General features: G+C 43.6%; 4 protein-coding genes across 4 annotated transcripts; 2 read left to right on the forward strand and 2 right to left on the reverse strand.

Moving 5' to 3' along the window:
* The first annotated feature begins 3,966 nt into the window (after positions 1-3,966).
* LOC127763269 (uncharacterized) lies at positions 3,967-8,535 on the forward strand. The gene is made up of 4 exons (XM_052287917.1): positions 3,967-4,536; positions 5,273-5,497; positions 5,641-5,994; positions 7,490-8,535. Exons 1-4 carry the CDS (start codon positions 4,078-4,080, stop codon positions 7,961-7,963), a joined length of 1,512 nt encoding a protein of 503 aa, XP_052143877.1. The 5' UTR covers positions 3,967-4,077; the 3' UTR covers positions 7,964-8,535.
* An 8-nt stretch (positions 8,536-8,543) lies between these two features.
* On the reverse strand, positions 8,544-9,894 carry LOC127763270 (protein OXIDATIVE STRESS 3-like). The gene is made up of 2 exons (XM_052287918.1): positions 9,252-9,894; positions 8,544-9,143 (listed from the first exon to the last, which is right to left on the reverse strand). The coding sequence occupies exons 1-2, from the start codon at positions 9,458-9,460 to the stop codon at positions 8,828-8,830; spliced, it is 525 nt and encodes a 174-aa protein (XP_052143878.1). The 5' UTR covers positions 9,461-9,894; the 3' UTR covers positions 8,544-8,827.
* A 3,305-nt stretch (positions 9,895-13,199) lies between these two features.
* On the reverse strand, positions 13,200-13,868 carry LOC127761386 (histone H4). Its single transcript, XM_052285673.1, has one exon. It carries the CDS (start codon positions 13,758-13,760, stop codon positions 13,449-13,451), a length of 312 nt encoding a protein of 103 aa, XP_052141633.1. The 5' UTR covers positions 13,761-13,868; the 3' UTR covers positions 13,200-13,448.
* A 358-nt stretch (positions 13,869-14,226) lies between these two features.
* On the forward strand, positions 14,227-18,026 carry LOC127761117 (uncharacterized). The gene is made up of 7 exons (XM_052285342.1): positions 14,227-14,485; positions 15,035-15,133; positions 15,480-15,843; positions 16,163-16,297; positions 16,930-17,012; positions 17,112-17,217; positions 17,318-18,026. The coding sequence occupies exons 1-7, from the start codon at positions 14,331-14,333 to the stop codon at positions 17,420-17,422; spliced, it is 1,047 nt and encodes a 348-aa protein (XP_052141302.1). The 5' UTR covers positions 14,227-14,330; the 3' UTR covers positions 17,423-18,026.
* The last annotated feature ends 4,576 nt before the right edge of the window (positions 18,027-22,602 follow it).

Below are 22,602 nucleotides of genomic sequence, written 5' to 3' on the forward strand. Positions count from 1 at the left end.
TTCGATTCGGCTTTAATTGCCGGATTTAATCATTGTTCTACAGGTGCCGATGATGACGGCGATCTTCCTTGGTCATTTTTATCCGAGTTTTACGCTCTGATTTTGGGTAAAAAGAGTAGATCGAGTGGATTAAAACCCTCGACCAATTTTGGTTTACCAAGAAAGATTCGGCCGGATTTGATTGGGAGATTTGCTCTAGCAAACGTGTGTGCACAGGATTATCTTCGAGAGGTTGAAGATGGTAATCACATTTGGAAGTTGAAGATGGTAGGGTCAGAAACCGGTAGCAAATACAGAAACATTAAATTATAAAAACATATATTTAACTTTACATAAGTATGTTATATGTATACATAAATTCAAACTTATACTATATAAATTATAAATTAACTCCATTTTAGTCATGCACAAAAGTTAGAGATTTGATTGAAGAGTCAATCAATATGTAAGCTATGGGTCAAGTAGAGACATGCCATATAAATATCGACATATTTAGAATACGGTAATTATCATATTACAAGAAACGGTAATTTCCACAAGAATACAGTAAATACGAAAATGATCGGTATAACAGCAAAACCATTTCCATTTTCATTTCCATATTTTTTACCATTTCCATTTTTGTTTCGGTCAATTACCATTTCCATATGGCTCGGCCGGTAGAAAGTCGAAAACGAACGCCGGTCGGCCGGGAATTACCGTTACCGTTTTCACCCCTAATGTAAGGTCATGTTAAGGCTGTGTTCGATTGTGGGGTTCCCAACCCCTCTCCCGCAGCACACCAAACGAAGCGGCAGTTTAGCGTATAATTAATTAAATATTAACTAATGATCCATAAAATAAATTAATATTTCTATAGAATATTTTGTAAACAAGTACATCGTGTAGCAGTTTAAAAAATGTACGCGTGAAAAACAAGTAACTAAAGTTGGAATTCACCAAAGAACACAGAGCTAGAGACTAACCAAGCACTATCATATTCCCAAATTTTAATAGCATAGTAGGTGGATCTAGGAAGGATAAATTTGTCTTTTCCTAACTCAGAGCTTCAGATCTATTTTTGAATTTGGAACTCTACGATACAGGCCCTAATTCACTCATATGTCTTGCACTTCACATTGACTTTTTCACAAAGAGTTAGGACCTCATCTTTTCACTTATGCTTATACTTATGAGCCAAAACTTGAATTTTCCAACTTTAAAATTGAAGCTGATTTAAGGTTTTTCCATCGAAGTTTATTTTTCAGCTTTTACTTTAGATCACTAAGAACACGTATATAAAAATTTTATTCACAAACTACTTTTCATTTGCAAATATGCCGTTTCTCTTAAAATCTACGAATAAGCGAAATGATGGGACCGTTAATTTTCTCGTTCTGTGTGTGTTCGGTGTCCTCAATGTCAGCCTCTCACCTTTACTATTCTCTTCGTTTCAGGTTATAAGACGTTTTGACTTTAATCAAAGTCAAACTGCTTTAAGTTTGACCAAGTTTGTAGAAAAAAGTAGTAACATTTTCAACCCAAGATAAATTTATTATGAAAATATATTCAATTATTGATTTGATGAAACTAATTTAGTGTTATATATTACTATATTTATCTATAAACTTGGTTTAACTTGAAATTGACTTTAACTAAATTCAAAACGTCTTATAATGGGGTATATTATATGGCAATGCTATAGGGTGGCTAAAAGTTAAAAGTTTCAAATTTTATTTTTCTACATACATGGCTTATGATAAATTAATGGGTGTTGTTTAAACTTAATTGCTCATTTGGAACGTAGGATTTGAAAATTGTAGCAATAAGAAAATTATAGGATTAGAATACCACGTATGGACAAATCCTGCAGGAATTGAAAATATAGGAATCTAGCACATATCACGTTTGGACGGTTCACAAGAATATAACGGTAGGTATCTAATGGAATTAAGAGAGAAAAATAGATAAAGAGAGAAGAACAAGCATTGGATTTCTTAAAGGAAAAAAAAGGTTTGAGCTCTTGGTAAAATTTCCTATAGAATTAGTGCATAGGATGGTAATCCATATGAAACTGATATACTAAAAAATTCTGTTTCAAACAAAACATATAGAAAAAAGTTCCTAAGATTTAAAATCATTTGAATTTCCTTCAATCCAAAGTTGACTAAAAACTTTAAAGACCAAAGTATGTCTTAAAAAATATCAATTGCGGATGTCAGTGTAGGATCTGCCATGGAGATCGTAAGGTTCCAAGCTCTAGTACCGATATTGCAACCATATGAGCAATCATTGAGTCTCCATTAATTTTTTCTGTCATATACTATCTCTATTATAAAATGTAGCAACCTCTAAAAATACGAATCTGGACATGAAGATTCATAGCCTAGGATAGGTCTTATCCCATCGTTTAAGTTGCTACATTTTAGAACGAAGGGAATATCTATTAGAAGGGGGCTATAGTTTTGTATAGTTTGTCGGTCCGTCTTATCCTATATACCTATACAAGTCATCCCCACTAAGTGCAATTAAAACTAATTTTTTGTTCTGAGAGTAAGCCACATCACCTTGATTCATTCCAGCCATCGGATTGCACATAAATGTTTGGATAGCAATCAATCAATCAACTGGGGATAGCAATCAAAATAAACATTTGCAACAACTAATTAAAGAGGCCCACCTAGCCATCTCTTAATTTCGAAACATACAGTTGGAATACCAACAGCAACACATGTAGTAGCCCAGCAGTTATAAGCTCTTTAATCTTCCATTGAAGTTATTTTATCTCCTGTAACCGGTGAATCAGATGAACAGTCGGTCTTCATGCCTTTATATACTCTCTATAATTCACTGGGACTTTGTTCTCGATTGATCATCTGCGCTTGGCAGTCTTTCCATGCATCTAGTTGATTTATTTGCCCACTCCTCTGCTCATGCTGATGCTTCAACAGATCAACATGCACAATCCGCTTTGGTCATCTCTCTCTTGCTTGCTTGCTTGCTCATGGATTTAATTTTCTTTTTCTTACTAATATCATTTGTTATTTAGTTGTAGAATCTGAAGAGAAGAAAAGAAGTAGTAGTTTCAAATATTTCTTAACTTTCTGTTCTTTGTGAAGGTTGCAGATCTTATAGAGAGAATTGAAGGGTTGGTGCATTACTATATTCACATACCGGTTGAAATAATAAGAACATTTTTTTTCAGTTGGTTAAAATAAATAAGAATACTTTTTTGTTTCAGTAGGTTATTGACATCTTCGACTGAACTTTTAAAAGTTTCTACTTCATTAGTTTGGAATAAGCAATTACATAGCATCTTTGTGTAATCACGATGACGTATATTGTCTACCATTTTTCTTTCTTGCTAAATAGCATAGAACAATCTATGTTAGTTTTTTTTTAATAATAGAACAATCTATGTTAATACCATTCAATTTATTGCATCTGTGTTCGATTGGCCTTAGTTCTAGTAAAAGAAATTGGCCTTTCACTAAACTATCAGTGTATTCTGTTATGATTCAAATTTCAGTTGCTTATTATTATAACATTGGTGAAGTGTTTAGTGTATAACAATACGATCATTCATACCTAATTTTTCATCTTTACATTACTCTTATATTTCCGCAGCAACGCGCGGGGTGTCATCTAGTTAGATATTCTTAGATCTGCTCATAACTGCGTTTGTATTGATGATGGAAGTTTTAAAGTACTAGTGTTATGGATCAGATCATTAACATGTATTAACCCATATTGGTACACTCGTGCACACACGATGGGCCCTGTCTTAAACTATGCGACCAGGATGTATCAAGACAAGCAGTTAGCTTAACCACTAAGCTTAGCTTTGAACTCATCGATGGCGATGAGAACTTCAAGTCTTCGGTCGTCAAGTCACACTCAAGAGTCTCACGTTATACGACAGAAAACACGCTTTCAAACATGGAAAACCTCCATCTCCCCTCGGGCACTCGAAACACACCAACAACTCCCAAATTCCCCCTACTTCAAACTCGTCGATACCCAAAGAGAGAAAAATAAAGAGGGGAAATTCAAAACCTCCCCCAAAACCCTCGCCCCACCGCCGCCGCCCCCGCCGCCATGGACAGGGCACCGCCGCGCGGCGCCCCGCGCGACGCCGTCGGCCAGCGGTGGCTCGCCGTCTTCGTCTTCCAGGCCGCGCTCTCGGCCGCGGCCTCCGCGCTCTACCTCGCCGCGTCCCCGCGCCGCCGCCACGCCCGCCTCGGCGTGCCCCGGGGCCTCCTCCTCGCGCTCCACCCGTTCCTCTCCCTGGCCGCCACGGGGCTCCTCGCGCTCGCCTTCCTCGTCTCCGCGTCGCCCCACCCGCGCGCTCCCCCCGTGCCGCGCCGCGCCCTCGCGGCGTCCCTCCTCGCCGCCGCCGGGGCGCTCTGCGTGGGCGCCGCCGCGTCGCTGGTACCCGAGGACTCCGGGTGGGCGGCTGTTGCTGGGATGGAGTTCCGCGGCGCTGTGTTGGGAGCCGTGTTCGCCGCGCACTATTTCGGGCGTCGGAGGTGGTTGCTCCAGTTCCCCGTTGTGCAGGTCAGTGAAGTGGGGAAAAGTAGGGTTCTCATCTAGAATGGCGTTCCGAATCTTATCAAATTGCCAAATGGCTGTAGCTCCTAATAGAGGTATTGCGACTATAGAGATCGGAATTTTAGGTTTAAAGTTAGCTTGTTACGATTTTAGATTACCTACTTAGGTATGATTGATGGTGCTGGTGATTTTTTGTTATTGAATCTAAGCATGGATGTTTTTGATAACTGTGGCTTGTATTATTGGTATGTTGGGTCTAAGATTCTTTGTGATTTGTTCTGAGTTTAACTGGTTCCCACTTCCCACTAGAGAGCTTCATGAATTGATGAAATGATTAGGGAATAGCTGCTAGCACCTCTGTAATATTCAGGTTGATATACATTGGACATACATGTGCTATTCTCAGATGAGAAATCTGATTATCATGTTTGATAAGACACTATAGCGCTGTTTTATAATTCTCCAGAATATATGATATTCAGAATCCACATGCATGAGCTGTAGTTTGCTTTGATAGTTATTGATAGAGAAGTTTTTATCCATCTAGATCTTTTTTGGGGAGACATGGTTTATATTGATCTAAATTATATGTGCAAGCTTCTGATATCTATAGCTCTGTTTGGTTAATTTTTTTGCCCTTGCGATTTTTTAGGCTTGCATGTTGTTTACTTGCAATCCTTCAGCACTTCCCACCAATTTTGCCAATTGTCTTACTTGCTTTCTTAATTTGTTTTTTGTCCAGCGACCTCCGTTCTATGGTTTGAAAATGGGGCTTCTGCCATCTGGAAAAAGGGCTCTGAAGGTGTCACTTCAGGCCTTCTTCCTTTCCTTTATCTTGATTTTCGTTCTTCCTCAGCAATTCAGAATCAGAGGATCCATTGGAAGCCAAATTATCGCCCAAATCGGTATTTTTATAATGAGCACTGCCGTTGCCTTCTGTTGGGAAATAAGTCATCATTTTGTCCAGGTTTGTTCTTCACAATCCAACTTCAAAGGAAAAAAGATGTTATATGATGTACTTGTTGTATTGCCTGGAATGTGGAGATTGACGTCATTTCCTGAAACTTTATAGTTCATAACCATAATTCAACTGCTTTCAACAAATTTCAGGTTGTGCATACAAGAAGGTGCAGTTTCGCTCCACCACAGAGCACTGCTGCTGCAGAGACTAATCCTACTGAGTATATCCTAGAAACATTGGAACTGAGTGATCCAAGATCATTAATGCAGTATCTTGCATACCAAGATTTGTGTGCTGTATCTGAATGTAACTTGGAACCATGGCGTCGAGCGGCCTTCTTTGAGGAATCTGGTGAGACTTACAAAAGAATTGTGACAGCTTGTTTGAAGCCGCTTGAGGAGTTCACGTCAAAAATTGCTGAAGCTCTTGAAGGGTTTTCTAGTGAGAAACCAGAATTGTTGTCACAACAGTTCAAACTTGCTGCTGCATTTAATGATTCACAGGTAAGTTACTCATCAGTTTCTTCTATCTGTTTTACCTCTTATGTTGTGTTCGGCTGTTTTCCTGTTTTTTTTTCCAAATTGTTAATCATGTTTGCATTTGTGTTGATATAGAACATGAAATGGTTCCTTTGTTTAGGAGTTAAGACCAAAAACAGTTGGATCTTACTGTAGAATCAGTTCGGTGTTTACTGTTTGTTTTTTGCTTTGTCACTCATGACAGATTATCTAGAGTTGAATTAAATGTACGTACTATAATCTTAACTGCACCACATTGGTTAGTGATACACATACATAATGACTAGATCTGCATCCAGGAAGATCTGCTTGTAAAGGTTAGTATCATAGTTTGAAGTGTTCAGACTTCAGACATCTTAGGAGTTCATTTTGAGATTGATAGCTTGTGAGTGCTGATGCCTACTTTATTTATAACCAGTCTAATTTGTGGCAACCACATTTAGTTCTAGTGGATGATAATTGGATATTTAGTCAGTGTTAACTATCATCATGTGAGATTGTGGTCTCTAAAAAAAATTGCCCAGCACTGCAACAGACAATAGCATATGCACTCTCCTGCAGCAATTTTGGACATTTGGGCGTGTGGTCTTGGTATTACTGTCATACATTGGTCTCACGTGGATGTCCTGTATTCTATTTCATTGGTATAGTGGAAGTGAATAATCCATTTATGCTTCTTATTTTAGCTTTACAATTGAGCAAGTTTAAGTTTGGTGGTTTTGGTCTTTAGCAGGTGACCATTAACTTAGGAAGCATGTTTTGCTTCAGAAAACAGGCTAGTAATTGTGGTAGGAAGACATTGTTTTATTTGACAAAATCATAACAGTACCTTTGCAACTACTTCTGTAGTTGGAATATTTTTTGGTATTTACAACATAATTGAACATTTTGTCTGTTATGGCTAGAACACGTAGCACCCTGACTATGGCTGAAATGGAGGCTGCCAGCAGGTATGTTGGGTTGCTATCTGGAACCATGCAAAATAGCATTCCATTTGTTAGCTGGTCCAGCTTTTTCTGTATGTTGGGTCAATTAGGTCATGCTTTACCCATATTTTTAGTTTAGCATCAGATGGCCGTTCATACAGATTATAAACTCCCTCCTGTCAAGAAACTAGACCGTTTGGAGATTATCGTTTTGTTCACAAAAGCAAGACATCTGGAAAGATTTGGGGTCATTTGGCCACCTATGCCCCTTATTAAATGACTTTATGCATGCTAAGTTGAAATTTCTAGAGGAAGTTAATTGCGACAGTATTATGACAAGTCACTGATTAATCATTCCTTGGTAGATGCAAACAAGCCCCAAACATTTTCCTTTGCTGACTGAAGGGAGTATTGTTTCCACAAATTTGTGATTTTGGTAGCATTCCGAATGGTTGAATTGTCAACAGTGTTGACCACGTCCAGACTAGTTCCTCAAATGTTTCTATGTTTGATAATTCCTGATGAAAAGTTAATGTGTGGCTTGTTACATGTAGATATGCACATGGTGCGCTCGGACATTGTCATCTTTAACTGCACGGTCACGCCAAGAAGATCGGTATGGAGTTGCTCAACTCACAGGCTGCAATGCTGCTGTGATGTCTACTTTGCTGTCTGCGCTAGTTGCCGTTGAGGCCTGTTTGGGGAAGAAAACTAACCCACAACCTGCGCACTCACTGGGTCCAGCAAGCATTAAGTGGGCTAACTTTTCCACCGGGAGAAAAGGCAATGTAACTGCCATTGCAAGCACGCAAAGAGGTGGTCTTCACACTAAAGCTTTTTCCATGGCCGATGTTCTTCGAACTTCGATCTATCAGATGGTTTCAGCCTTTGAGCATGACATGCGGGCAAATGCTAAAGCATCAAGTTTGGAGAAGAACTGGATCAGTGAAGGAAGAAAACCTGTATTTGGTTCACAGGCTGTGTTGGTTCAGAAGTTGAGCCTGTTTATTGAGTACCGTGCTGTCTGAACTTGGCATCCTGTCCCAAATCTTACCGGCCATTTAAATTATTCTTGGATGAAGGTTCTTTCGTTTTGGATTTGGATGGGAGAGTTTGTTTGACTATGAATCTTTCGAACAGATTATGACTCTCATTCAGGTTCAGGGGGCCAATATTTTATATCAAGAACGACTTGGATAGTGGCATTTTCTGCTCATAATCGTCAGGATGTAAGAAAGACATGAACTGTTATACCTATGGAGAGCTTTTCAAAAGATAATTACATTTCTCCACTGGGAAAAAGCCACGGTGGTTTTGAAAAACTATGCCGGTGAACCTGCTGTATACTACTTTTCATTTTCTCACCCTGGAGTTGTAATCTGTATGTTGTCATGGGAGAAGGAAACCAGAGCTGTGCTGAACTCAATAGGCTTATTGGAATTTTCGTTCTCACAATGTAACTTGTTTGTTAGTCTTACCCACTTAACAGCTTCACCTGAAGTTCTAGTCAAATTCTAATGCTTTCATTGATTTACGTGATGTTGTCGCCTAATCTTACATTTTCATTTTGGGTTACTTGTTACAGCTTTGAGCCGTTTGAAATTTGAGTTGGCAAAACTCCCCTTGTGCTTTTTCTATGACAGTTTCATGATTTCATCTTGGATCAAAACTCAGAAGGCACATCCTGGAAGAGGCGTACTTTCTAATTGAGCATTCTAACTATCCACCTCATCAATCGTGGATTTATGTTACAACAAGCTCACCCAACAAATTACCACGGACAGTGGAAATGGACCACCAAACACAACGAAAATGCCGGTCATTCAGAGTACTTATGTACAGACGGGTAAACACGTTGCTTCGACTGCAACTATCACCAAACTTTCTACTACCTAGTTAACGACGAGAAACTTAGCTGCCACCCCCTCCGGCCTCGCCGGCGCGGCCAGCGGCGGCCGCCTCGGCGAGGCGGCGAGCATCGAGAGGGCGGCCCTCGCGGTCGCCTTCTTGGCGCCGGCGACGACGGCCTTGGGGCAATGCCGGCGCGGCGACAGGACGCGCCCGCGGTGCGCGTCCAGGCCTCCCCCGCAGCTCTGCGACGGCTTGAGGCGCTTCCTCGGCGGCTTCGCCAGGTCCTCCAGCGAGGCGACCGCCGCCAGCGACGCGAACGACTGCGACTTTCCGTCGAAGAACCTCGACAACCCCCTCCTGCAAACGAAAAAAATGAAAAAAAAAACACTCCGGTGTCAGCTCAGCTAGCTCAAGGATCATCAAAGATCAAGAAGAACGCGACCAGCTAGAGCAAACGGCACGCACTTGAACGGGAGCTGCGTCATGAGGTCGGACATCTCGAAGCGGCGCTCCGCCGAGCTGGAGGAGGAGGAGCTCGCGTCGTCGGCGAGCTCCGAGGACGACCCCGACGACCGCGCCGAGCTCCCCGCCGACGTGGACGGCGACCCGATATCCTCCTCCTGCTCCTTGCAATCCGCCGCGCCGCCGCGCCGGCACCACGCGTACACGTCCATGTATATATCCCCAACTCTTGACTCTCCCCGACCAACGCTGATCTCAGATCAAGGCAAGCGAACGCAGCTCAGATCGATCAAAGCAACAACCGAGCCGTGTCGTCGTCGACTGGTGGAAAGAAGGCAGCTGGTACAAATTATAAAGGTGTGGAGGAGGAGGAGGAGACCGTGGCCGTGGTGGTGAGGTGAGTCACTGCTGGCAGAGGAGGATAAGAACGAGCGAGAACTGAAGTAGTAGCGGAGAGCGTACGCGAGGCGAGCGGATGAGATAAAAGAAGAAAAAAAAACACCGGTCGTTTATTTGTTTATCGCGTGTGCGGCGCGGTAGGGAAGGGAAGGAGTAAAAACTAAAAAATAGATTGGGCGTTATCGCTTTTCTTTTGGGTTTTTTATCCGCTGGGTTTGGCGTTCGAATTCTTGCTCTCTGTTTTTTTTTTCTTTTTCCGGAGAGCGGGGGGAGGGGGAGAGAGTGGATAAGTCCTCCACATGCGTATACGTGTGTTCCCGCGCGCGCGGGCGCATCGGAGGCCACACGCGACGCGATGCTGCTGCGTGCGGCTGAGGCTATAGGCTAGCGGAGTGGAGTAGTAGTAGCGAGTGGGCGTTGCTTGTGATTGGGGGAAACGGAGGAGGGCCACACGCTTTACAGCCACATCTTTTTAACCTATGCTAATGCTTAGTACTCCTATCAGTTAAAATTTATTTTTTTAACCAATTTAAGGTTATTTTATCGAAATTTACTTTCTAAATTTTTGCTTTTAGATTGTTAAGAAAAATATGTAAATGTTTATTCATAAATTATTTTTAATTTTCTTTTGTAAATACTACCTCCGTCCCAAAATAAGTGCAGTCGTGGATATCCGTGTCTAACGTTTGACCGTTCGTCTTATTTGAAAAATTTATGAAAAATTTAAAAATATTTAGTCAGACATAAAGTACTATTCATATTTTATTATCTAATAGCAATAAAAATACTAATCATAAAAAAAATTTAAATAAGACAAACGGTAAACGTGAATAGTGTAAAACTATACTTATTTTGGAACGGAGGGAGTATGTTATTTTGTTTATTCATGTATAAACCAAACAATGGTGCCATTAATTCCCGCCTGCGCCACGCGGGTTTGTGTAGTCCACCTGCTACGGATTTTACTTGGATAGTGCGGGCTGTGCGGCTACTACTACAAATGTGTGTTTCGATTTACCTTGCGCGCGTGGCGTTCCCATCTTGTTCTTCCGCTGTTGCTCGTATAGTGGAGTGGACTGCTCGTACTTGTGGAGTACTGCTCTCTTATATTTAAAGGATGTATCTTAAAATGTGTATGAGCTTTGCCCTAAAGCCCATTACAAAAATTTGATTATCAAACAAACTAAACGCACAACGAGCAACGGCATGTGTTCATTAATCATTATGTTAGTACTTTTAGCTAGAAGCCTAGAACCGCATCAAAGTGGCAAGATGGCTTTAGCCTTTAGTTGTCCAACAGCAGTAGTATCGATGGTACGTAAGCTTAATAGGACAAAGACAGACCATATGTGGCATCCATTTCCTTTTGTCTAAAATATGTCCCCTTTTGCTAAAGAACAAATGTACATTTGCAACCTTTCTCAAAACATAATTAAAAAAATGCATGCTATTTGTCATTGTATGATGGAATATGCCAGATCCGGTAATCTGCGACTATTATAAGTGTGGAACAAACAACTTGCTACTCCTTTGCACCACTGTTACCCTCCTGACAGTGAAAGAAACACAAAGAAAGCTGCAGCTAGCTGAGATGAGACTGTCTCTAATTTAAGAAGAGATTATTGACATAGTCTCCAAAAAAAAAAAGTTAAATGAGGATGATTCTCTGTGTACTTATCGCGCTTCCTTACGAGATGCCGATTGTGCAAAGCTGACTCAGCTGACCTGGTAATGCCCCCCCTGACCACTAACTCGTGGTCCAATCTTCACTTTTGGTCTTCGTTGTATATCCTTTCAACAATATGGGGTACTTATCCTTTCCTACGACTTGAATTTATAAGCTATATGGTGATGGTTACATTAGGTATGAAATGGATATGATAATGAAAGTGGGCTCTATAATGAGTCCTTGGTTTTGTTTGGAGGTGAGGTGTGAATACACTAAGTTTTTTACTTCCTCCGCTTTATATTATAAGACTTTATAACATTACCCACATTCATATATATATTAATGAATCTAGATATATATGTGTGCCTAGATTTATTAACATCTATATGAAGGTGGACAATGCTAGAAAGTCTTATAAACTAAAACGGAGGTAGTAGCTTCTAACTTCTAATTCATTTTCTTAATTTTATAATTACATATTTACTCCTTTAAATGTTTCTTATGGTTGTGCTGGTGAGTCTGCCTCACCACCACCACCCAATATTTGGCCCCATATAAATAGTATTCTTAAAATCTTGAGGATTTATATTAGGAGTCGGAAATTCTAAAACAAGTAGAGCCGCTATGGCAAGGGGGAAAAGTGTACTACTGGTAGAGTCTACTTGTGATTAATTAAAGTAGGAAAGCAGGATTAGTGCGCTAATCGATTAAGTCTTATCCGCCGCTAAGTCAACAGAGTACTACACTACTAATGAACTTGCCTGTGATAACAAAGGTACGAATCCATTCGTTCGTTCTCCTAGTCACACACAAGAGGTAGTATAAGAAAGGCGAAAGCAAGTCCTTTTTTAGCGACAGGGTTGTAATCTTCGGGCCCAAACCCGGGAATGCCATCATTCTGATTTCTGGGGGGCAACATTGACGACACCATGACGGGTTAATTAGGTAATAAAATAAAATCGAGGAGTTCGCAAGCGAAAGCATCGATCAGAAGACGATGACAATTTATTTACCCTTTGCCTGACGGTAATCAACGCCGATCAACTGTAGTATACTGAAAAAAATAGAGAGAACATTTTGACACCCAACGCGCGGGAACAAATCGAAATGAAGTAGTATGAAACTGTGCAGCACTCACGGACCAATCACCAATTTGAGTCTCCGCGAGAAACAAACAATCACCAATTTGAAGATTTGTGTATTTTGGATGGATTTCGGGCATGGTGCAGCGAGCCAAGCTGTTTTTAGGGTGGGCGCTTGGGCCGTACTGCACATTTCATACATACGGGCCAGGCTGAAAAGGCAAGCCTAGTTCTGGGCTGAAACAAGCCCACCATTGCTTGCAACAAATTCAGCTCAACATCTCAGAACAAAGAACGTTCATATTTCAAAATCCGAATCACTCTAGCAACGAAATGAGAAATACAGGAGACAAATTTAATTTTCGCAAGGATTAGAATCACATCATTTCATCTACGGAAATGAGCAAGACTGACAAGTGAGTGAGTGACAACATGGAGTAATAAACCGAGTTTCTAAGCATCAAACTGAAGATTGTGTGGATTGTGGCAATTTATTTGCCTTCAGCTAACAGTAGCAACACCAACCAAGCATGGTAAATACGTACGTTTTGACTGCCATTTCCCACAAACAAATCAGCACGAAATCACATTAGCATTCAAGAACCAATCGCCAATTCGAAACTTTGTTGTGTTTTTTTTCTGCAGCATAGTTCGAACTTCGTATACAGAGACACTACCACTATTCTGTTGCTTTTAGATGATTCTCTCAACTACTGTACGTGCTTCAACAACAGCTTACCCCTTGTTGCAAATTAAGATCAGCATTCACATCTCAAATCACAGCAGCAACGGGATCAGAAATGCAGGAAACAAATAATTTTGCTACGATTGAAATCGTAATGTCATTACATCTATGGAAATGAGCAAATCACAACCAGGAGTTGGGATACTACTAATCCTACTACTAAAAACCCACCCGTGGCACATCCGGGTTTCTCTACACCAGCAAAGCAAAAGGACACAACAAGAGCTAAAACACCAGCAACAGCCAGTCCAGGAGGCGGCGGCGGCAGAGGCGGCCAGCGCGAGGGCGAGGGAGGACCGGAGGGCTCAGCCGCCGAAGCCGTAGAGGGTGCGGCCCTGGCGCTTGAGCGCGTAGACGACGTCCATGGCGGTGACGGTCTTGCGGCGGGCGTGCTCCGTGTAGGTGACGGCGTCGCGGATGACGTTCTCGAGGAAGATCTTGAGCACGCCGCGGGTCTCCTCGTATATGAGCCCGGAGATGCGCTTCACGCCCCCCCTCCTCGCCAGCCTCCGGATCGCCGGCTTGGTGATCCCCTGGATGTTGTCGCGGAGCACCTTGCGGTGGCGCTTCGCCCCGCCCTTGCCCAGCCCTTTGCCTCCCTTGCCGCGCCCAGACATCGCCGGAGACCGAGACGAGACCGAGACGAATCCGAGATGGAAGAAGAGAGAAGTCTACTACTTGGGGAGATCTGAAATCGCTGTGGCTATTGGTGAGATGGATTTGGATTTGGGGGTGGCTTTATAGAATTTTGGGGGGATTTTGAGTTTGTGTTTGGGCGGGAGAATTTTTGGGGATAGATTTGCGCTTTTGGTGGGTGGGTTTGGGACGTTGGATTGGTGGTGGACGGGCGCGATGGGTTGGGGTGTGTTTCCGTGGATTGATGACGTGGTGGGAGGCGCGGGGATGGATCCGTGGGTGGGGGGAGGATTGCCGTTGGATTGAATCGGATGGTGGGGAAGCTCGTCGTTGCGAGTGGAGCGGATCGGTGACGTGGCAATGGTTCTGTGGCCAGGCGAGGAACGTGGGCTGGGCCGGGCCGCCGGTTTTAGCTCGGTCTCCTGATCAGTCACGAGGCCCGTAGCGTCAAGTCACCGGCCCACCACCACCGTCCGGCGAATAAACCCGCCGCCGCCGCCGTCGTCGCCGTCGCCGTCGCCATCTCCAGGTGGGTGCTATAGCGATAGGCTATGGCTTTCGCGCCGTCCGCGCGGAGGGTCTCGGCCGTGCTGTACCACTACCCGTGCCCGGACGGCGCGTTCGCGGCGCTCGCCGCGCACCTCTACTTCTCCGCCGCCGCGCTCCCCGTCTGCTTCTTCCCCAACACCGTCTACGACCCCATCAGGTAAATCTTCTGTAACTTAAGAGATCGACCTTTGTGCCTTCGAACTACTAGTTTCTGCTTCCAATGTTCTTCTCCTCCATAGGTTCGTTTGAAGAGATGTGAAATCGGCAGGAAGCTGCAAGCGAGTACAACTCTTCCTTTACAATGTCTAACTGTAGTTTCAGTTCGTTTAGACCGACCAACATCTGTGGAGCTGCTCAATGTTCACTTTGGCATTGCTTTGCGCTTATTAAGCTTTCCCTTTGTATTTTAGTGGGAGAAAATTGCATCTAGTTGGCATTCTGACAAGTCCCTTTTTGGAGGGGAAAGATTATGCTTTGGGGTTTCTAGTCTGTAGTGACGTTTGGTATAGTCAGGCCTAGGTGAAATATACATTTTTTTCCCGGATTTCAATATTTCATGAATCATGAAAATGATGAATGGGAGGTCAAAATTGAACAAAGCTGTTTGATGATTTTGTCATGATATGAGCCTCTGCACAGCAGATACAGTGATGCTCAAGTGTTTCTCTTTACTATAGCATTATTCTTACTGTTACCCTCTCTGTAGGAGTGATGCTCTTCCATTTGATGAAATCAAAGATGTTTATCTCCTAGACTTTGTCGGGCCTCCTGGTTTTGTCACTGATATTGCCCCAAAAGTCGAGAGGTTTGTAAGCATTTATCTACTGCTATTTGCTTTAAGTTTTGTTCTGTGTGTGTTAGTTTCATGTGCATTATGCTGTTAATCTTGGATTCTTAGAAATAAGATTCAGCCCATGTTCATTCTGTCATTCATTTAATATACAGATTCGATTTCCGTACACTTCATGAGTAGATTCAGTATATTCTGTAAAATATTTTGGGGAAACACATTGTGGCCATCAACTGTTCTGAATATTGCTGAACTGTAGATTGTAGAAGTTATGCATCAATATTTCTATACATTCTGAATTGTTTTATAGAATATTCTATCCCTAATGCTAGGACAATTCTAATGTTTTTATCTTGTTCAGTGTCACAATCTTGGATCATCATAAAACTGCCTTTGAAAGTTTATGCGGGAACCCCACACTCGGAGAAAATGTCAATAAGGTGATTGACATGCAACGCAGTGGAGCAACAATCGCATTTGATTTCTTTAGCAACAAACTCTTGACAATAGGTAGTAGTTTATGGAATCATAGAAGTGGCAATTCTTTTAATGGGGTGAAATATCTACCTGATAACAAGCTTGAAACCGTACACAAGCTTTTCAAGTTTATAGAGGATGGGGATCTGTGGAGATGGACCATTCCGAATAGCAAGGCCTTCAGCAGTGGCCTGAAAGATTTGGACATTGAGTTTGATGTTAATATCAACAGAAAGTTGTTTGATCAGGCAAGTAACTTGGTACTAGTGTTCTGCTACAGTAGCATATCCTCATTAAAAATTCATGGTACAAATCAAGCACCACCACTTTTGCATCACTAAACCTATATATTGCTAGCCTAATTGTTGGTTAAAAACAAAGTCTAGATCTTAAAATACATTAGTGCCTTCTATACTTGGACAGAGTGATTATTGATGTTGTCCTACTATACGAGAGCTGTTACAAAACATTGAAATCACCGAGCTAGCCATCATACCAAAATTCTTTTCCATCCAAAGCTTGTATTGTGTTGGTCCAATAACTTCCTGTGAAGTGGTATTGTTGCAGTTACTGGAACTGGATCCTGAGGAAGTCATTTCTCGTGGACAAGCAACATTGTCACACAAGCAAAAATTAATTGATGAATGTCTGGAGAAATCCTATGAAATTGCATTAGGATGTGGCAGGTTCGGTAATTGTCTGGTAAATACCTGCAGGTTTTCCTTTTCTCTTGATTATTTTGTATGTTCATTAATATTCTATTCATATTTTGTCAACATTCTATTATGTGAAGGTGAATCGTCCCTACATTCGTCTATAAATTCTGTTATACTACTTGTTTGATGGGGCTGTTGTTGCAATTTATGATGGTCCATGAGCTATATGTTTGATCCAAATTAGCACATTTCCAGTAAACTGGATCAGTAGCTATATTTCGTGACCAGGGATTAAAATTTGACATATTACAAGAAAAAATCCTGTGGTCTTTTTTGGTACACGTAGCTTTCCAGTTCCAGGTTCTGGAACCATCTGGTGTGCAACTCCACTATCCTTACATAACCAGGACGTATCTTTTTTCCATTAGTTCTGCATGTTTTTTTTATTTGTGCAATCATTCCCACCTGAATTTCGAGATAGCTTACTTATGGTAGCTTTATGGTTCGCCGCCATCGAATTTGAGGTTCTCTTATTATAGCTTAATACTTTACTGATGCAGAGGCATGCAACCATTCCTACAGCCTAATGTCTCAGTATCCGTAATACTTTTTACTCTCTTTGTTTGCATTTTACCAACATTACAGGCTCTGCTGAATTATATTTTTATTGACCCTTAGGCTGTCAACGCTGATGCAATTTCAAATTTGAGAAGCGAACTTGGAAATCAGCTAGCTGACAAGAGTCGTAATTTAAATCTGAGGCAAGTTTTCTGTTCAACCTCTCCATGTTGATGAACAATCCATATTGTTTCTTCAAAGCGCTATGTTGTTCTAACACGAACCAATGGTACCTTCTCCAGAAGTATTGGCGCTGTAGTGTACAAAGTACCTGAGTTGAATAATGACAATATGCTGAAAATAAGTCTTAGAAGTTTGAACGAGGAAGACACTACTTCTATCTCTAAGGTACTTCATCCTCCGATCAAATCTATAAGGCTGTACAGTAGCATCTGAAAATGATCTATTTTAAGGCTGTTGATTTGTTGGCGTTTGACTCTTTTTGTAGGAATACGGTGGTGGGGGGCATCGGAATGCAAGCTCATTTTTGTTGAGCGTTACTGAGTTCGACAGGTGGAAGGTTGGAGCTGAACCTTGCAACACTAAAATGTAAGAACTTCATCAACAAATTGAATGGTTCATAAAGAAGGAAATGCAGGATGTTACACAAAAGCACAAAATGGAAAAAACATCAAGTCCTAGGCCCTGTTCTTTTGTTTTCTTAGCTAGGACCAGCCGTGTCTAGCTATCTAGGCACATGCACATCCGGTCAGTGGCGTGCCTGTGGTTCATGAACATGAGCCCCCAGTATCATTGTAAGAAAAAAAAAAACTGTCAGGGTCGTTTTGAACATTTTTGTTGGAGAAGCCAATTGTTAGGGACTGACTAGGCGTTGATCGGCTGATCCCTATTAAAGGTGTTTTGAACGATTAGTTATCACTAGCAAGTACTCCCTCTATCAAAAAAAAAAATTAAGCTAGGAGATCCTAGTAGAACGAATTTGTATTAGGAGAAGTCTCCTAGGTTGAGTTTTTTTTAAGACGGAGGGAGTAGACCGGATGCGACGGTATGATTCATGGCATGAACTGAGCATGAAGGGAACAGGCTTGGGGCATGATCGGATGGCTCTTAGAGCGTTCAAAGTGCAAGGACGTGGCCTTCAGCCCCATAGAAAAAAACGAATATTCTGCGCCACATCAGCAGTACGCGGAGCCAAACGAGGTTCTCGTAGCTAAACATGGACGCTCGTTCTTCGTTCGTCGAACGACTTGCGGAAGGCGAAGAAAGGGTGAACTGCCGCGTTGTGGAGGGCGGAGCCTCGCGGGCGTGGCTTCGCATCAGCGAGGGAAATAACCCCCCTTTCTCGCGCTCACCTCACCAGAGAGAGGAGCGGCGCTGCCAACGGGGAGAGAGGAGAGCGTCGCGGGGCTCATCGCGGCCCCCGCCTTTGCGACGGCCTCCGCTGGCTACCCCTCGATCTGCGCCCACCGGAGTTTGTCGGCCTCGTTGCCCCGATCCGCGACAACCTGCGCTTGCTGTCGGCCGCACCGCCCCTCAATCTGCACCCGCCGGAGCTCGCCGGCCACGCCGCCCCCTGATCCGCGACGACCTCCGCTTGCTGTCGGTCGCGCCGCCCCTCGATCTGCACCCGTCGCAGCTCATCGGCCACACCGCCCCTCAATCCGCGACGACCTCCGCTCACTGCTGGCCGCGCTGCCCCTCGATCCGCGGTGGTCGAAAGAAGAGGGAAGGTGCTCGAGCCACCCCGCTGCCCAGACGCCGTCGAGCTCCCGTCGTCCTTTGCTATCGCGCCGCCGAGCTCCCGCAGTCCCCCACTATTGCGCCGCCGACCTTGCCGTTGTTGCACCGGCAAGCGCCAAGCCCCGCCGCTCCTCTGCCTGGTGATGTCGCCGCTTGGGCCGCTCGGGCCGTCGCCATCTCCGCCCGGCATGCTCTCTGCTGTGGGGAAAGGAGAAGAGGAGAGAGAGGGGGAGAGGAAAAGGTGGTAAAGTGATAAAGTTAGTACTAGTAGGACCCACTATAGACAACTTGCACTGTGAAAACAAGTAGCTAATATTATTCTCAGTCTAGGTGACACGTGAGGCTCACCAAAATTTGGTGTTGCACTGTAAACGCCTCTACAGTACTTGCCTGACGTGTTGTTCTGAACTTCAACTATATGATCCATGCATAACAGTTGTACAGTATGGCACAGTGCCACAGTGAACCTGGAGTCCTCTATGCTCTGCTTCTGCCTTCCCTTTCCTCTTCGTTTTATCATCTACTACCTGTCAAAAAAAAAAAAATCAAACCCTAGGTTTGACTATGTCGAGATATGAGTACAGATTACCCCCTCCGTCAAAAAAAATAAATCAAACCGATTTTTTTTAGATGGAGGGGTAATCTGTAATCATACCTAATTTAGAGTTTGATTTATTTTTTTTAGACGGAGGGGGTAATCTGTACTCATACTCAACATAGTCAAACTATTGATTTTTATTTGGCAAGTTTATTATATATGTTTTAGAAAGAGCTAATGTCCGGTATGTATGTTGTCTTTTTCGTGCTTGAGTTTCTGGATGAATAATTCTGAGTGGAGTATTATCAGAAAAAACTAATTTGTTTATATTCATAGCAGGGTAAATTTTTTAATATAAGAAGAAACGATGGAGTATGTGCAAGTGATACACCCTGATGGTTCAAAAAAAAAAAAAAACACCCTGATCGATTCCCTCTGCTTCGAGCTAGTGGTGACTTTTTCGAAACAGGTTGGCGCGCCGCCCACGGTTGCACCGACCCCCGGCAGCCCGTACGTAGCACAGGCAGTGTAGGCACGTACCACTGTACCAGTGTGTACAACTATATAAAGAGGATGCGACGCTTGCCGGTCCCATGGCTTTAGTGAGAACGTGCACAGGCAGGCAGGCAGGCAGGATGCACGGGTTGGGGGCTAATGCACGAATGTTCGCGTGTCCGGGCCACACGCACAAATGCGTCTAAAACAGCCCACGTTCGTCCGGCCTACTGTGAGGTGTCTGACTCGGACTTCACTCGGACCTGTGCACTTCTCTCTTTTTTTTTTTTTTCAATCAAAATTCCTCTTGGACCTTCGGATGCCAACCACAGCCTCCCTCTGACGAGCTTTGTTTGGGCAACCAGATTTTCCCCCGCACCACAGCTGATATAGCGAATGACGACTAACCTTGTCAATCGCTTTAGTCATTGATCACTCAAGACGCGTCAGATGAGGTGATACATGAACACACAATATTTGTTAATGAATTAGTCTTCCTACGTTACACTATATTGTAGTCGCCATCTGACATATATTGGATGATTAATGACCGAAGTGATTAAGAAGGTTAATTGTCGCTCCGAGCCTCCAGCAACGAGCGTTGCCATCATCTACCACGTCCAGCCCTAACTGGTTGGCGCCCTTTTCTCCTGCCACCAAACTCATCCCCTGCCCTCTCCCAATCTACAAAGTTGTCACTGGCCTCACCATCACCACCGCCGGTCGCCACTACTTCGGTTATCCCTCTAAGCCTCGGGAACACCCCCACAAGCAACCAAAATTTGTTTGTGTGGAGACTCTCTACCTAGCTATCCATCCCATATCTACTAATTGTGTTGCTATAAGCTAGGATTAGAGATGATAAAGGTGTTAGCCTATAGGAAATGCAAAAGTACGAGATCCCATCCTTGTATCTGCCACTACTAGGAAAACTATTTTTTCCAGCGGACGAAAACGGTTTTCCTAAGCGGACCGGCCGTCCGGTCCACCTGTAAGCAAAAGCCTGCGAAGATGCATTTTCGTCTGTCTACCAAAATGCATCTTCACAGGCGGACGAGCATCCCATCCCCCGTTGCCGTTTTCACAGGAGGACATTTAGTTCCGAAAATGATACCCGCCTAGAAAAATGGAAGGGTCTCATTTTGCGAAAATGGTTTTCCTAGTAGTGTGCTTCTCGCATGAGGTGCGCACCGCCGTCGCTTCTCCTCGATAACGAGCCGAGGAATAGCACAAGCGATGGTGGTGTAGGTGACCAAGGGCCATAAGGAGGTCTTCTTGCGCCATGGGGATGGAGCAGCAAGTTGATGCAAGACCCAGCGGTGGGACAATGAAGACGACTGACGGCAGGAGCTCTGTGCAAAGGGAGCCGCGGAGATTGACGTCAGGGTCTATTGGGTGGGACGACAGTTGGATGTGCACACAGCCTGTGTGCCACACTGGTCGTGCACCACCTTTCCACGGGTCGAGGATTAGAGGATATGCATGCCAGTGCCATGAACAGTGATAGGCGACAGCTTGTTCAAGATCAGGTGTCGCAGTCTTCCTCTCCCGATACCACCGCCGCCCACTACCCACATGCACCATCACCAGCGCGTGCCAAAACATACATAGAGAAGGTCAATTGAGAAGGCGAAGCATCAGGAAGAAGACAACAGCGGATTCCCTAACTCGTACCAGGCATCCATTTCTGCTAGGTGGATGAAGGTGGCTGGTATCCTGGTGATCTAAATGAGAAATGCCCAGGGGTTTTCCGGCTAGCTTCACAAGGTGGTGGGCTATACGATCTAAGTTTAAAGCCTCACTCCTTCTAATTATTTGATATTAAGTCATTCCCTAATACGTATGTCTTTTTTTTCACGGCGATCAGAACTCCGCCTCCTTCTCATGCACCCGATGCCTTTTCTCCTCTCCTCCTAACCCAGGTCTAAAACATGATAAATATCAATCAAGAATTAAGAAATCGGATGGAGTAGTTATATACAAATCAATCCGTAAAGTGAGAATTATCGCGTGATCCAATTAAAGCTTTCACCGAGCAACCAGGGTGCTCGGCATGTACACGCACGAACCATACAAGCAAGTACAGAGACCACACAAACAAACTCCATTTTCTTCACCACATGCACATACGAGGGTCCAGCCGCCGGTGACCCACCCAAGTACCCAAACTCTCCATTTACGGGCGACGCCGGGCCAGGCTGTTGCTGTTCCTTCCCGGCACCACGGGCGCGGCTTCTGTTCACGCCCCGTCCGGCACGCGTGGCCGTGCCCGTGCCCGGGAGACCGCGGCCATCATCCGTGTCCCTCCTTTTCCACCTCATTGTTTGCCTCCTTTCCCATGCATGCTGCTGCTCAAACTACTAGTACTCTGCATGCAACCAAGGTTTCCCTTATTGTTATTGGCACGGTTATCACACCCCAATGGTAAGGTGGTTACGTACCGTGGTAACTGCATGGTTACTGTGAAAACCGTGTGGTAACCGCGAGACATATCATGGTTTCAAAAATTGAAAAGGTTACCGTGCATAGTAACCGCATGATAATCGTGCGGTTTTGTAAACCCAGCATGCAACCCATCTGAACTTGTAGGCCTTAATAACTCGAATGCCATTCGTTAAAATGTGGATTCTATGTAAAGAATCAAAGATGATGCTAGGCACAGATCGAGATTATGGTTATATGAATTACAAAGATGTATCCTAGTAGCTTGTTATCTAATAAAAGACCATCAAGATTATGCTGGTGCGAGTTAGTACTAGGCTTTGCCGGTAGACCATGGATCACTACTCATTAGAAGGGACCCAACACGAACGCATACGCATCACGCATGCAGTGCTTCAAAGAGCGAGAGCGTGCAGTTCTCTGATCACTCCAGCGGTGCTTCTTTTGACATAGAATTATTACCGCTAGGACACACTCCAAGCAAGGACGCATGTCATGAGCTGGGAGAGGTCCCTACTCCTTACTCCTACATGGCTAACAGATCAATATTGTGAACC

Source organism: Oryza glaberrima, chromosome 2, assembly GCF_000147395.1.
Source record: "Oryza glaberrima chromosome 2, OglaRS2, whole genome shotgun sequence".
Classification (NCBI taxonomy): Eukaryota; Viridiplantae; Streptophyta; class Magnoliopsida; order Poales; family Poaceae; genus Oryza; species Oryza glaberrima.